The sequence below is a fragment of the Scylla paramamosain genome, chromosome 45 (genome assembly GCF_035594125.1).
Source record: "Scylla paramamosain isolate STU-SP2022 chromosome 45, ASM3559412v1, whole genome shotgun sequence".
Lineage (NCBI taxonomy): Eukaryota > Metazoa > Arthropoda > Malacostraca > Decapoda > Portunidae > Scylla > Scylla paramamosain.
Window position 1 is genome coordinate 10,929,152 of NC_087195.1, and position 16,834 is coordinate 10,945,985.

Consider the following 16,834-nt stretch of genomic DNA (forward strand, 5'->3'; position numbering starts at 1 on the left):
TTTTGATCCCTGGCCTGAATTTGGGTCCATGACGAGGCAGACAGTTCTTAGCCAGGAAGTGTTGGGTAACATGGAGTTAATATATGGATAATCGTATGTTGGCAGAAGATAAAAACAGATCCAATGTTACGGCAGTGTGTAAAAAAAAAAAAAATGAAAACTGTCAATTAAAAGAAGCAGAAATAATTGATAATAGTATGATAGAAGATAGAAAGAGACGTAGAGTGAAAAAAAATAATATAGTTAAAAGAAGCAGAAATTATGGATAATCTTATGAGAGCAGAAAATAAACAGAGATGCAACATTACGACGCAGAGTAAAAAAAAATAAAAAATTGTAGACACTTAATTAAAAGAAGTACAAATCATTGATAATCGTATAACTATATAAGATAAAAAAATGAGATGCCCTATTACGAAGACGAGTGAGGATTTACGGTCCGTCAGTTTAAAGAGAAGAGTTAACGAAATGAAAAGCTTTTGACTTGCCCAAGAGATGCCTGGGAAAGCCTGCAGAGATGAAAGCTATAGTGACTGGTGACGCAGTTTTTCCTTTGCTCCAGATATTGAATCTTTACTAACCGGAAAAAAAATAAACTAATAAATAAATAAATAAGGCACCGGAAATATTTACCATGGCGAGATGCAACTTAAATACTCATGAAATTGAATTATTTTTGCACTACTTATCCACGACACACACACACACACACACATTCCCGCATCACAAACATTCACTACACAGCTGTCCCACACACTTACTTTCTCCCTCCCTCTCTTTCCCATCCTCTCCCTCCCTTCCGTACAGATTAATCCCTCGAAATAGAAAAGAAAGAAATGAAGCGACAATTTATAATCATGTAATGTTATTTTCTTCATTTTCAGCGAGTGGAATTAATTACTGTCGAGCACCACGTATTCACAACGCCGCCCAGATCCACTTGTAGCGTAATTCATGACAAGCGCGCAAAAATGTAAATTGAATTCCATTACGCGAGGATTCTTTTACACTTTATTTTTATCATATACTTCCCCTTCCTTGTCTGTTTCCTTCGCTCCATCCCTCTTCTCTCTCCCTCTCTCCCTCTCTTTTTCTTCGTCCCTTTATTCAATACTTCATAAAGCGTCTTAATATTTTCTTCTCCAGGTTTCTCCCCTCTTTTCTCACCACACACTTCTCGCTTCACTTTTTTTTTCCCCCTCACTCCTCCGCTCTTCTTAGTGGTGTGTGGGGGAGGCTTAAAGTTCTCTTGGGAAGTCTAAATATCCCAGTTACCCTGCCTAATTACCCCAGTTTTCTCTTGACCCTCGACCCCATTTTCTTTCCCGGCACCCACCCTGATATTTCTTTTTTTTTTTTTCGTTATTATTCATTCCCTCAAGACGTAAAAGATGAAGTGAAGGGAGGAAGCTGAGGGGGCTTGGCTTAATACAGTGTTAAGGTGTGTGTGTGTGTGTGTGTGTGTGTGTGTGTGTGTGTGTGTGTTAAAGGAAATAATGTTACGCACTCTTTCTTTCCCTCCTGAGGTGCAAAACGGCAATTCTAGAACGAAGGGTGATAACAGAAAACAAAGCAAACCAATACAAAGAGAGTAAATAGAGAGGGGAGAGTTGCAGCTTCCCTACTCGGCCTCTGTAATCGCATTATGGCGCACACTGCAGTGATTTTTGTTCAGCCTGTATCGTCTGCAGGGTTCGATGTTCGGTATGATGGTTTATTTCTCAGTGGTATGGATGGTTGGCCTCCTTTCGCAGTGGCTCACCATGAAAAATCGTAGTTTGTCTCAGCCTGTGAGTGATCTCTGGCCTGTATCGCCCGCAAGTTTTAATACTCAGCCTGATGGATTATATTTCTCAGTGACATGGATGGTTGGCCTCCCTTCGTGGTGGCCCAGCAGTTTTTTTTTTTTTTTTTTTCTGAAGTGAAGTCTCGGAATGCTCTTCTATATAGAAAATCGTGGTTGATGGCAGCATGTGAGTGATCTCAGGCCACTTGATGTTGCAAGAAAAGTCAAGTCACTGCGGCCAGTATTTTATAAACATTTTAGTCTCTCATAAGAGTTGTATTCAGATGCTACAGAAATTATAAACCGTAATCTAAGAGGCAGGCGTCTTTACCAGTGATGCAGAATACTCAAACTATCACTGGAGTCATGAAAACATACTTGGAAATATCAATAATCTCTCCACTAGAGGGCGTTAAAAGTTGTCCAGATAAAACACTAAAAACTATTATATTAGCTACACCACTAACGATGAATAGATGGCAATAATGACCTTAGAAGAAGGAGAAGAAGAACAAGAACAAGAACATGAAGAAGAAGAAGAAGAAGAAGAAGGAATGAAGAAGAAGAAGAAATGAAGAAGAAAAGAAAAATAAAGAAATAATAAGAAGAAAAAGAACAAAATGATAAAAGTAGCAGCAGCAGCAGCAGCAGCAATCAACAATGTAACGAGAGCTGGAAGCTTATAATTAGTCACGAACAACAGAATAAAGTTAATGAATGTAAATTAAAAAGACTAATTAGAAGTTGACGCAACTAGCATGACAAGCTTGCTTGTTTACATGTGTTTTACGACTTGTTTACGAGGTTTACAGCGTCAGGAGAGACGAGGGAGGAGGTGGTGGTGGTGGCAGGGAAGGGGAGGCAGCGCTGACTTAAGGTGTGACAGGGAGACGTCAAGATAATGTGTCAGCAGCGCGTCGCCAAACACTCAGTGAGTCGCAGGCTATGGAGAGACAAGGCGGCGAGGCGCCGTGGGTGAAGGGGCGCTGGATGTGGGTGTGGGTGATGCAGAGGAGCATACGGAGGATACTTCAGGCCCTCTTGTATATCCCGTATCACGCTGTGTTGTGATGGGTGAGGAGCAGACGGTAGGAATAGGTGTGCTAACCTGTAGACGAAAGGGTGACTCTGGGAGGTATTCGGAAGGAGGACTTGTTAAATTCAGACGACGGAGAATCCTAAGGCGGCTAGCACAAGTTGATACCAATACTGACGTGTCATTTTCAAGTGGGATATACATCAAGAACGACATTGGAACGGCTACTTGTGGTGAAGTAGCCATTGAAGGATGAAAAGTAGATACTGGAAAGGAAGACTTATCAAATTCAGACTCCGGATGGGAATAAAGTAGTGGCAACAGGCTGATGGCACTACTGACTTGGCTTCTTCAGGTGATATGCGGCTACTTGAGGTGAAATAGCCATTAAAGGTGACGCAAAGCAACCTACACTACTTGATGCTTCAGGGCTGCAACTTGATCACGGGGAAGCGAGGTGGTTCACATAAGGCGCTGCGCTCTTAAAACTGGTGATGGTAATGCTGGTGGCCGTATTACGTTCCCGCTAACTTGGTGATGTGCTGCTCTGAAGTTGGTGAAGTCTTGGAGCCCAGTGTTGATCTTTGCGCGAGGTTGTAAGGTTGTTAGTGTAATGTCAAAGGTAAAGTGTATCTTGAAGGGTGAGTGTACCAGGTGATAATGATCATGTATGTATGTTGTGATGGTGGTGGTGGTGGTATCACTATTATTATAATTAGTAGTAGTAGTAGTAGTAGTAGTAGTAGTAGAAAAATTATGATGGTGTGTGTGTGTGTGTGTGTGTGTGTGTGTGTGTGTGTGTGTGTTTACGTTGTACTGTTCAGTGTCTTCTTTTCGATACAAATTTGCAAAGCTGTTGGAAGAAAGTGTTAAGACATTACTTGGCCACACACACACACACACACACACACACACACACACACACACACACACACCAAGGATTTGACCACGTAAGTCGTTCAAGCCGATTGTATTGTACTTTTCTTCCAGATTCTACATCTCTCTATCTCTCTCTCTCTCTCTCTCTCTCTCTCTCTCTCTCTCTCTCTCTCTCTCTCTCTCTCTCTCTCTCTCTCTCTCTCTCTCTCTCTCTCTCAGACCACGCCGCCGCCTTCGTCAGCTCAGCGTTGTTCCCCAGTGCCTGCCTCTCTCCCTCTTGTTTACTTGACACACCTTTCTTGCCACTTCTCGCACTTGCCTCTTATTCCCCTCTCCACTTCTCCTCCATCCGGCACCCTCACGCCGCTCCCCTCCACTCTTTCCCTCCCTCCTCGACCCTTAGCAGCTTACGTCAGGGCTAAAATCTCTCGTACTGTGAGACGAGTGGACCGTAGAAGAAGGCGTGGAAAATATTAAGTCTTCTAATGCTATCCCCCCGCCTCCACCCCCCCTCCCCATACGATGGTATAAAGGGATGCATCTGCACGTGTGGTGTGAATGGTGCTGTTGACTAGGCAGTTGTTTTGTGTATAATGTGTGTGAGGGTAGAGAGAGAGAGAGAGAGAGAGAGAGAGAGAGAGAGAGAGAGAGAGAGAGAGTCAGTCAGGCAGAAAGATAGATAAAAGATAAAGAAAGTGAGAAGGAACTAAGAAAGTCAGTCTATCAGTTAGAAAGATTAATAAGACATACATAAAGTGAGAACGAAGTGAGAACGAACAAAGAAAGGCGGTCAGTCAGTCAGAAAGACGTATTAAACGTACAGAATGTGGAAACGAATCAAAAGTCAGGAGGCCAGTCATTCAGAAAGATAGAAAACGTACAGAAGCTTAAAACTAAAACTCCGTAGTGCCTCCTCATAGTGAAGTTGTCTGGTGCTCGGGGCGTATAACCTCGGCCGGTGAGAGAAACACAACCACCGCGATACAGTTTCCCATCCTTAATTATTTTAGTGTGTTACATTTCATGGCCATTGTGGGGAGGCTGATGCACGCGTCCATGCCGTCACTCTTACCGGAAAAATACTGGAGCTTTAAACACACACACACAAACACACACACACACACACACACACACACACACACACACAACGAAGTATGTCCTGTATAACTACTACTACCTACACCACAAGGTGAGCTGTAGAATAATGTAGGGTCATTTTCGAATAGGAAAGACAGAGGAACGTAGCAATCTCCGGAGAAATTCCGCTCGAAGCTCGTCATTGAACCAGAATAGCTCCCGTCAGGAAAGTGAAGCCTGGTAGTGGATGTGATGAAGCACTGTTAGATGAAAGAGAAACGAAAATGGATTTTATGATAACAGGCAATGAAGGACTCGGTGAAAAATAAAAGTGCTATTGACGGAGTAAATGCAGAAAACGGCCGTCGTGGTATTAGACAAAGGCAAAGAGTGAGTGTTAAAAATGAACTTTTTTTTTTTTTTATGTACATTAATAGAAAGTAAATGTGTATGTGATTTTTTTTTTGTATGTGTGTGTATGTAAGTGAAAATATGCCAGTTTTATTTCAGAAAAAACAAACCAGAAGTTATACCCAAAATAAACTCCGGTATTTTCACCGAGAGTAACAAACGGAAAGGCTGAATCACTAACAAACAAATAAATTAATCCCTCAGGCTTCACAAAGTGCTTCGAAACTCGTCCAGAACCAGAGGCAGTGAACACAGACTCGATGAACCCTTGTCGGCCATGCAGGTGACCACTGGGACTGTGCCGCGTGTTTGTTTGCATGTTTGTTGGCCTGCACGATTAATGAGGCATAAGAAAAGAGATTTTTTTTTCGCCAAACTGTTGATACTGAGAAAGATACACCAGTTTGCTCTTTCATTGCCTCGTTCTTCCATCTGATGAACGACGGTTTTGTGTTTCAGAGGCAAACGACCGAGCTCATTGTGACTCGTGTTTGTGCCTCTCTGTGTGCTGGCCTAGCATTCTGTGTGGACGTGGCGGTGTTGTCTACACCGGTGGTGGTGATGGTGATAGCGATGGTGAATGTGCGGGACTGTGGTGGTGGTGGTGATGGTATTTGCGGATGCAGCATCTAGAAATCGTGGTGGTGATGGTGGTTGTTATGGTGGTAAGTGAATTTTAGAAAGTTTTAATTGTTATTTCTTTTACGTATACTTTTTCCCAGTGATTGTTATTCAAAGTGAGTGCAAATTTTTAAAATGAGAGGAACACACATACACACCATTGTGAACCTAGATGAATGCAGCGTTAGGTTAATGATGAACAATTTCCTTCCCGTTTGCCTTAATCAACTTATACCTGCCTCTCTCTCTCTCTCTCTCTCTCTCTCTCTCTCTCTCTCTCACACGCGTGATGAATAAGAGGATTTTACCGGATTTAATCGAGTTTTAAGTTTCATCTTCACTGCAATATTTCTGGTTAACCTCGTGACCACCTTTCAACCTGAGATCAGTAACCTTTGTTGGCTGTGGATGAATAGTCGGTGTAATGAAGTGGTGGACGTGAGGCCTCACTTTAAAATCGAACTGACGCCTGGGTGGTTTTTGAATGCTCTAAATCATCTACGTTTTTTTGGCTAGATGCTTCAGCTTCCTTGGTTGTGTGTCTAAGTCGTAGAATATAACGTGTGTGTGTATATGTGTGTGTGTGTGTGTGTGTTTCTCGTCTTCGTAAGTTTCGGCTTCCCTTCGTGGTCATGATGAAACAGATTCCTGGACTTACACTCTTCTTACCTGCAGGCGACATCCTTAGGAAATTAGTGCACATTTTTTTTTTTTTTGCTTAGTTTGTGTATTTTCACAATAAGAGAAATTATATTGTATACACTTCATTGAAACCTGAAAATGTGCAAGTCTGATCAGTGGGTATATATTCTCAGTTTTGTCTTTATATTGATAGCCGATTTTTTCCTTCACAGAATAGCCTCTCGGTGTACCGAGGCTTCGTGGCCTAGAGGAGGCACAGCGTACAGCGGATGGCATTTTTGTGATATTTACTTGTAGCCCTTGACCATTATCCTTGTGCTGTCAGAGAAACACGCAAAGCATGATAGATTACCATGACACAAACACACTCACACTCACAGAAGCCACTGCTAGGACTCCCACAACAACTTTACCTGTCAGTCTTCAGGGACGAGACAAAGCTTTCGGTTGTGCGCCTCTGAGATGCTTCCTGACGTCCTGGTTTCCGGCGGAGAGTGGTGTAGGGAAGGCCCTTAGGAACGTCACCATATGTGTGTGTGTGTGTGTGTGTGTGTGTGTGTGTGTGTGACTGAGCAAGAGAGAGAGAGAGCAGTTTTAGTAGTAAATGCAATGGTAAGTGTTAGCCACATAGTTCAGTTAACAGCCATTAAGATGAATACTCCCATCACACCTTTATTAAGTTGTCGGGCTTGAATGAATTCAATCACGGAGTTTGCAATAAGCTGTATGTGAGCCGCGCTATCGAACGCTATTTCCGGAAAAGATTTCGACTTTTTTTTTATATTCTGCATTAATTATTTGATACCGTATTTTTAATGGTGCTCTTACTAATCATGGTTTTCTTTGGATTCTTTCATCTTTGCACATCACCTAAATATTCCTGGATTACTTTCTAGTTAATGGTATCTAGTTCTTTTTAACGACAAATAGGTTTTTTTTTTCTATTTATTTTTTTCTTTACCATTTCTCTTTTGTTGTATAATAACCTGATTTGCTGCGGCGTATATAAACTTGTGGTTGACGTTCTTCCCGTCTCTGCCTCCTTACCTTGCTGATCTGCACACCGCCCACACGCAGGATCGTTGTATTGACGCACCTTCTCGCCAGTAAAATTCATTCATGTTTGCTTTCCTGCATGACATCAAAGGAGAGACAGGACTAGATTCGCCTGGGATTTACATAGCGTGCGTTCCTTACTCCTGACCTGCATTACTACACTTTCACTCCCGTACTCATCTCCATTACGTTCTTGGTGTACCTCACGTCTTTTCCTGGAATCTCGGGTTGACAAGTCGTCACGCAGCCCACGACCCAGCCTCACCCTTGCTACATATTTCAGTCCCTCCCAACTTTATTTTTCGTTTATCCCTCAGTTATTGATCAGTGCTGGATGACTCCCGTTGTGCGATAGTGGCTTGGTGCTTCTAGGAGAGGGAAGTACCTCTTGTGTAGACGAAATTGCAGACAGGTAGGTAGGTAAGCAGGACAGTTGTATTAAGTAGGTATATAGGGAAGTTAATAAGCTTGGTAGCTGGGCAGTAGAATAAACAGGCTATAATTAGGCAGGTGGATAGGTAGTAAGTAGGGTAGGCTGATAAGTAAATAGGAAATGAAGTAAGTAACTAGTAGCAAAGAGTGGGAATCGCTTGTCTGGAATGGGTTTCATCCGTACACTACCAAAATTAAGGGAGTAGATACGCTTCGGTGCTCCGCAGACTTGTTTTACGGATCACTTGGCGTCCCGCGAGATGTGGCAGGACAGTCATGGAACACTTGCAGCTGTTAATTGTTCGTCTGATGTTCATTTATTGTTGATTTTAGTAGTTTACATTCGCTTAAAATTATTTCACACTCTACAATTCATTTCAAAAGATATCTGGCGACTACCAACCATTACTTTCTTGTTCATTGTGGAAATCTTAATGTAAAACAGGTCGTTAGTTCACGTATTAACTGGTATTTGAGTTTTAGATCACTAATTCATCACTTTGGGTAAATTAACTTTTTCTTAGCAAGACAGGTAGATAAGTGAAGTAAGTGGAGGCTGTTAAATAGTATGTCATCACGGGTTTCCATCTATCTGTCACAAAAAAGTAAGGAAGAGAACATGTCTCGGTGTTCTCAGACTGGTGTTGTGGCTCAGCTGCCAGTAAGGAAGTGCTGCAGGACAGTAAGGAACAGAACATGCCTCGGTGTTCTCAGACTGGTGTTGTGGCTCAGCTACCAGTACGGGAGTGTTGCAGGACAGTAAGGAACAGAACATGCCTCGGTGTTTTCAGATCAGTGTTGTGGCTCAGCTGCCAGTAGGGGAGTGTTGCAGGACAGTATGGAACAGAACATGCCTCGGTGTTCTCAGACCGGTGTTGTGGATCAGCTACCAGTTGAGGAGTGTTGCAGGACAGTAAGGAGCAGAACATGCCTCGGTGTTCTCAGACCGGTGTTGTGGATCAGCTACCAGTTGAGGAGTGTTGCAGGACAGTAAGGAACAGAACATGCCTCGGTGTTCTCAGACCGGTGTTGTGGATCAGCTACCAGTAGTGAGGGTTTCAGCACAGTAAGGAATAGAATATGCCTCAGTGTTCTCAGACCGGTGATGTAGCTCAGCTACCAGTAGGGGAGTGTTGCAGGACAGTAAGGAACAGATTATTCCTCGGTGTTCTCAGACCGGTCTTGTGGCTCAGGTAACAGTAGGGGAGTGTTGCAGGACAGTAAGGAACAGAACATGCCTCGGTGTTCTCAGACCTGTTTTGTGGCTCAGCTAACAGTAAGGGAGTGTTGCAGGACAGTAAGGAACAGAACATGCCTCGGTGATCTCAGACCGGTGTTGTGGCTAAGCTACCAGTAGGGGAGTGTTGCAGGACAGTAAGGAACAGAACATGCCTCGGTGATCTCAGACCGGTGTTGTGGCTAAGCTACCAGTAGGGGAGTGTTGCAAAACAGTAAGGAACAGAACATGCCTCGGTGATCTCAGACCGGTGTTGTGGCTAAGCTACCAGTAGGGGAGTGTTGCAAAACAGTAAGGAACAGAACATGCCTTAGTGTTCTCAGACCGGTTTTGTGGCTCAGCTACCGGTAAGGGAGTGTTGCAGGATATTAAGGAAGACAACAAGCCTCGGTGTTCTCAGACCTGTATTGTGGCTCACCTACCAGTAGGGGAGTGTTGCAGGAAAGAAAAGAACAGATTATGCATCGGTGTTCCCTGACCGGTTTTGTGGCTCAGCTACCAGTAGAAGAGTGTTGCAGGACAGTAAGGAACAGAACATGCCTCGGTGTTCTCAGACCGGTGTTGTGGCTCAGCTAACAGTAGGGGAGTGTTGCAGGACATTAAAGAACAGATTATTCCTCGGTGTTTTCAGACCGGTCTTGTGGCTCAGGTAATAGTAAGGGACTGTTGCAGGACAGTAAGGAACAGAATATGCCTCGGTGTTCTCAAACCGTTGTTGTGGCTCAGCTACCAGTAGGGGTGTGTTGCAGGACAGTAAGGAAATTAATATGCCTCGGTGTTTTCAGACCGGTGTTCTGGCTCAGCTACCAGTTGGGAAGTGATGAAGGACAGTAAGGAAAAGAACATGCCTTAGTGTTCTCAGACCGGTGTTGTGGCTCAGCTACCAGTAAGGGAGTGTTGCAGACAGTAAGGAACAGAACATGCCTCGGTGTTCTCAGACCGGTTTTGTGGCTCAGCTACCAGTAGGGGAGTGTTGCAGGACAGTAAGTAAAAAGAACATGCCTCGGTGTTCTCAGTCCGGTGTTGTGGGTCAGCTACCAGTATGGGAGTGTTGCAGGACAGTAAGGAACAGAACACCCCTCGGTGTCCTCAGACCGGTCTTGTGGATCAGGTAACAGTAGGGGAGTGTTGCAGGACAGTAAGGAACAGAACATGCCTGAGTGTTCTCAGACCGGTGTTGTGGCTCAGCTACCAGTACGGGAGTGTTGCAGGATTGTAAAGAACTGAACATACCTCGGTGTTCTCAGACCGGCGTTGTGGCTCAGCTGCCAGTAGAAGAGTGTTGCAGGACACTAAGCAACAGAACATGCCTCGGTGTTCTCAGACCGGTGTTGTGTCTCAGTTACCTGTACAGGAGTGTTGCAGGACAGTAAGGAACAGAACATGCCTCGGTGTTCTCAGACCGGTGTTGTGTCTCAGCTACCAGTAGGGGAGTGTTGCAGGACAAAAAGGAACATATTATACCTCGGTGTTCTCATAACGGTGTTGTGGCTCAGCTAACAGTAGTGGAGTGTTGCAGGACAGTAAGGAACAGATTATTGCTCGGTGTTCTCAGACCGGTCTTGTGGCTCGGGTAACCGTAGGGGACTGTTGCAGGACAGGAAATAACAGAATATGCCTCTGTGTTCTCAGACCGTTGTTGTGGCTCAGCTACCAGTAGGGGAGTGTTGTAGGACAGTAAGGAACAGAACATGCCTAGGTGTTCTCAGACTGGTGTTGTGGCTCAGTTACCAGTAGGGGAGTGTAGCATTAAATTAAGGAACAGAACATGCCTCGTTGTTCTCAGACCCGTGTTGTGGCTCAGCTACCAGTAGGGGAGTGTTGCAGGACAGTAAGGAACAGAACATTTCTCGTTGTTCTCAGACCGGTGTTGTGGCTAAGCTACCTGTAGGGGAGTGTTGGAGGACAGTAAGAAAGAGAACATGCCTCGGTGTTCTCAGACCTTTGTTGTGGCTCAGCTACCTTTAGGTGAGTGTTGTAAGACATTAAGGAACAGAACATGCTTTGGTGTTCTCAGACCGGTTTTTTCGTTCAGCTAACAGTAGGGGAGTGTTGCAGGACAGTACGGAACAGAACATGCCTTGGTGTTCTCAGGCCCTTGTTGTGGCTCAGCTACCAGTAGGGGAGTGTTGCAGAACAGTAAGGAACAGAACATGCCTCGGTGTTCTCACACCGGTGTTGTGGTTTAGCTACCAGTAGGGGAGTGTTGCAGGAGAGTAAGGAACAGATTATCCCTCGGTGTTTTCAGACCCGTGTTGTGGCTCGGTTACCAGTTTGGGAGTGTTGTAGGACAGTAAGGAACAGATTATTCCTCGGTGTTCTCAGACCGGTCTTGTGGCTCAGGTAACAGTAGGGGACTGTTGGAGGACAGTATGGAACATAATATGCCTCAGTGTTCTCAGACCGGTGTTGTGGCTTAGCTACCTGTAGGGGGGAGTGTTGCAGGACAGTAAGGAACAGAACATGCCTCGGTGTTCTCAGACCGGTGTTGTGGCTCAGCTACCAGTATGGGAGTGTTGCAGGAGAGTAAGGAACAGATTATGCCTCGGTGTTTTCAGACCTGTGTTGTGGCTCAGCTACCAGTTTGGGAGTGTTGTAGGACAGTAAGGAACAGAACATGCCTCGGTTTTCTCAGACTGGAATTGTGGCTCAGCTACCAGTAATTGAGTGTTGCAGGACAGTAATGAACAGAACATGCCTCGGTGTTTTCAGACCGGTGTTGTGGCTTAGCTACCTGTAGGGGAGTGTTGCAGGAAAGTAAGGAACAGAACATGCCTCGGTGTTCTCAGACCGGTGTTGTGGGTCAGCTACCAGTAGGGGAGTGTTGCAGGACAGTAAGGAACAGAACATGCCTCGGTGTTCTCAGACCGGTGTTGTGGGTCAGCTACCAGTAGGGGACTGTTGCAGGACAGTAAGGAACAGAACATGCCTCGGTGTTCTCAGACCGGTGTTGTGGCTCAGCTACCAGTAAGGGAGTGCTGCAGGACAGTCATGGTGTGGAGACAGTGAGTTATGCTTTAGTGTGTATGTGTTTGCGTCTCAGGCAACCTTTTTCCTAAAGTGAAATAATGCATATGATTCTCAAATGTGTACAATTTTGCACTTTACTGTACAAGGATGCACTTTGAATGTTGGGAGGGAGAGGCAGCTGATACCCCACAAGCTTGCATACGAGTGTGTGGGGAGTATTTACTAGTTAGTGCAGTTAGCACGTCCATCAGCATATGTTTTTAAACGACTCAGGAATAGAGATTGATAGCAGATTAGCCCATTTATTTACGCAATGCATATTCATATCATTCAGTGTTCTGGGAATCGTGGTTCAGTGTCCTCCTCCTCTTCCTCTTCCTCCTCCTCCTCCGGAATAGTCTTTAACTAAGCGAAAGACTATTACTATTACTGAAACTGTTCCTAAGTAGACGAAAAAGATCAATATGACCTGGCATCAAAACGCGAACAAACTCGATAATGAGTAGAGATTTTTAGGCAGTGAAAGTGTTATCATCATTACAAATGGGTAAATATCACATCACCTGAGGTTATTGCGGTCTGGGAAGAAACGCACTGAATGATTATTTCAAGAAGTGCTTATTGACCTTAGTAGTGAAATTCTTAACTGGGTTTAAAAGTTGTTTGAAGCAAAGCCTATGTTCAGTATTAATGAGCGGGGCAACGTCATCAATAATGAAAGTTGATTCCTGAAGAAGCGAATGAATGTAACTACTGATGTCAAGAGAAATAACTTCTTAATTTTTGTGAAACCTGCTTGTAAACAAATGAAATGCAAGCAGTTATTGGCATTAGTATCCTATGTCGTTAATATATTACTGTATCCTTGCGTGTTTTACTGGGAAACAAGTATTAGATTTTATAACCATGTTCATATCCTCATGATGTTTCCTGTCCATTTTCTGTGAAACAATGTATGCAACCTCTGTGTATTGGCAGCTGTCAACAGTGGACACGAAACCTCAGTGGAGTTTAAGAAATACGTCGAATGTGGTAAGATGAAAAGTGCACGGAAAGCAATGGAAAGGTTTTCCTAAAGTCTAACAATCTAATAGTCCATGCAAGTTTATAGTTTTTGGTAGTTGTCTCTCTCTCTCTCTCTCTCTCTCTCTCTCTCTCTCTCTCTCTCTCTCTCTCTCTCTCTCTCGTCTGCCCAGTCATCGTTCCAAACGGACGTGATTTTGAACGCTCTCACAGTGAACTTAACTACTAAACGTGGACTACTACTACCGCTATACGGACAAGCTATTGTGTGAGTGTTAAGTTGTAGTGAACTTATCTACTGAACGTGGACTACTACTAACGTCATGAAGGGTCGGAAAATGGCGCCCTGGACGTAAACAAGCCCTTGAGAGAGCTCTTCTGTTTTGAGGAGGTTTTGGGGCTTTTGCCAGCTGCTGTTCTCCAGCCTTGACAGAGTGACAAATTATGGAGTACTCTGGCCCTGCCTCCATATCTGCCGTTGAAGCCGATCTTGCTCTCAGTGACGATGAGGACATCACAGACCAACACTGGCCCCCAATGGATTTAAATAAGCAGTGTTCTGGCTCCACCCCCTGGCAGCCTCAAGTTGATGTCCCCCCCTCTGCCACCCAGCCCTCCACTTCCACCAAGCGGCCCATGGATCAGACCTCGAACACGAGCGACTCGTTATCTCCCGCTCCCAAGTCATCACGGCACATCGAGCCTCCACATCCCACGGCTCCTCTCTCTCCCCCTTCCAGCCATGATCCTCACAATTCATCCCGTGCTGGGCTTGTTCCTTCCTGCATTTGCTCCAAGGGCTGACTACGTGAAGCTCATCTTCTGTGGATACGAAGCTTCCCTGGCTTTCTGATGTCACCAAGGCGTTCCACCTTGACAGAGTTGGCAGAGGTAAAACAGAAAATGCCTCTGTGTTCTCAGACCGGTGTTGTGGCTCAGCTACCAGTAGGGGAGTGTTGCAGGACAGTAAGGAACAGAATCTGCCTCGGTGTTATCAGTCCGGTGTTGTGGCTCAGCTACCAGTAGTTGAGTGTTGTAGGACAGTAATGAACAGAACATGCCTCGGTGTTCTCAGACCGGTCTTGTGCCTCAGCTACCAGTAGGGGAGTGTTGCAGGACAGTAAGGAACAGAACATGCCTCACTGTTCTCAAACCGGTGTTGTGGCTCAGCTACCAGTAGGGGAGTGTTGCAGGACAGTAAGGACAGTAAGGAGCTGTTGCCTCGCGCTTTGTCTATATTTCACGAAGGCGTGTTGACACTATTGATAGCGCCGTAAAAGGAGCATTTTTGTCATTGAAGCTTGAGGTTCAAGACTCAATCGAGAGGCCACGGAAATTCCCGACTTACCTCGTCACTCGCTTCCCTGTCCATGTAGACCCGTCTCGGGCTCAGGAGGAGCTGCCAGGCGTATACACTGCTCGTCGTTTCCGCCCACCAACCGTATTGTTATCACCTGGAGCCTCCCCGACCCACCACCGTCGGAATTCACCTTTAGCTTCCTTCCTTGCCTTCCATCCTGCTTGCTTAGGAAGATGAAGGATGAGCAACCTTGGTGCTACAAATGCTGGGGAACTGCCCATACATCCCGGTATTGTTCCGCCCCCTCTGACAAGTGTGGCTGGTGTGCAGGCACTCACGACTCCCGCACCTGTCCACACCGCACTCCCTCTCAGCCCACCACCGCTAATGGTGCTTCTACGTCAAACCAGCCTTCACCGCCCACTGCAGACACATCAGCGTGGAAATGTCCCCGCTGTCACGAACCAGGAGTTAACGTGTGGCATGGATGTGCGAGACGCACCCTCGCTGCCGTCTCAGTTGTCAACACGCTGCCTCCCGCTCTTCACACCTCCCGTCAAGCACCACCACCACCACCACGGCCGCGGGCCGGCGCCACCTCCCATTCTTCAGCCACTACCACGCCTGAGTCGCCACAAGTTACCGCTCTTCGTGAAACTGTCGCACAGTTGACAGCGCGATGCACGGCCATTGAAGCTCGTTTCAAAGCTATTGATGCCCGTTTTGCTGCCATTGAGGCGGGTACGGCTAGCATTAGGACCGCCGCTGGCCGCACACTCGACACACTTGTCGAGTCCAACCAAGCCCTCGTCGCGACCCTCACCACTTTCTCAGATAGGCTGGACAACATCGCCGCCAGCTTTGAGAAACTCAGTGTGCGGTTCCCTGAGGACCCACCACGACGCCCGCCGTTGCGCCTCGCAACAGCGCTACTTCGATATCCCCACCGATCCCCCGTTCACTCAAAGGCAGCCTTCAATAACGGAATGCAGCTTCACATCTCTTGGAATGCCTGTGGAATCAAGACCTATCCAAAGCTGACTTCTCTCAGAACATACATAGATCGCCACCACCCACACGCCATACTCATTCAAGAAGCTTTTGTAGGCTGTCATGTTCCTGAAGATGCTCCGCATCTCCCTGGCTTCGTCTCGTATGTTCATCACGTCAGGAATGGCCTTGAGCTACATTCACTCCTCCTGCGCCTGCGCTGCTCTACAGATGACGACATGACGTTCCAGCTTTTTGAGATCACGGTGGGTGATGGGAAGCTGCGGCTCTGCAATGTCTACTCTGCTCCAGGAAGGATCAATCTCCCTGCTCTCCCCGCAGCTGCGTCTTGCGGCATGATTTACATGGGTGACTTCAATGCCCGGCACCCCGCCTTAGGTGATGTCTCCTCCACCCCAAATCGTAGTGGACTGCCTCTACTTGAGTAAATTCGCCGCCACCGCCTCACTCACTGACCTACTGGGGGCGCCGCCTCACTCACTGGCCTACTGGGGGCGCCACACACACCTGAGGTGGTACGCTCGACCACATCATCACCTCCGGCTTGGTAGCGTCGCAAGTCAAGTGTTTTTCTATCCGCACTCTCTTCTCGGACCACATCGCACTTGGGCTTCAGTATTCCCTGCCAAGTGGATCTTCTCTTCCTCATACTCGCCTCCGCATCACCATTCCTCCGAAGTACTGCCCCAGTCTTCTACCGACATTTGATTTTCAGTCACCTGAAAACCTGTACTCTTCCCTAGTTGGCTCAACACATGACTTTTACACCCGTTACGTGACGCGTCCACATGTTAAGAGAAATCGTGAGGCTTCTGCCTGGACCCTGGATCAACGTATTCTCCAGGCAGAAAGGAAGACTGTGGATGAAGGCCTTGCCTTCCAGGGGCAACCAACACCTGGTCGTCTTCTACAGTACCAGGCATCCAGAGATGACCTCGTTGCCCTTCAACAATGTGTGCACACAGAATCCTGGAGAAAATACACCGATGGCATCAACCATCAGACAAACGCCGGCTCCATGTGGCATATGATAAACAAAGTCATAAAGAGGAAATCCCCGAGTGCTCTCCACCACAGCCCAGATCGGTATGCACAAGATTTAATAGATACCTGGTCTGAGCAGGCGCAGGCACGCAATCTTCCCGCTCATATTCAAGATGCTCTCTCCACCCACAGGAACGTTCGTACCCTGCGTCTAATGGCTGCACTCCTTCGAGCGGATGAAGATGATGACGTGCTCATCACAGGGGATGAACTGCACCGTGCTCTCGCCAGGTGTAAGGCAACAGCTCCCGGGAATGACGGCGTTACTTACCAGGTCCTCCGACTCCTCCTCAAAGTCCCTGGTAATCC

General features: G+C 46.2%; 1 protein-coding gene across 8 annotated transcripts in view; it reads left to right on the top strand.

Annotated features, from left to right (window-relative positions):
• Positions 1-16,834, top strand: part of LOC135094240 (uncharacterized) — a 184,412-nt gene that overhangs the window by 45,435 nt on the left and 122,143 nt on the right. Inside the window, exons 3-4 of one of the 8 annotated variants that reach the window (XM_063994165.1) lie at positions 5,394-5,472; positions 5,649-5,854. The exons of 2 other annotated variants lie outside the window; for them this stretch is intronic. In XM_063994165.1, coding sequence (XP_063850235.1) covers positions 5,770-5,854 — 85 coding nt within the window. In that variant the 5' untranslated portion in view covers positions 5,394-5,472; positions 5,649-5,769. Of the gene's footprint in view, positions 1-5,393; positions 5,473-5,506; positions 5,855-16,657; positions 16,828-16,834 lie in introns of those variants that run through there. 5 more of the 8 variants (XM_063994164.1, XR_010263675.1, XR_010263676.1 and 2 more) reach the window with 5 other exon arrangements.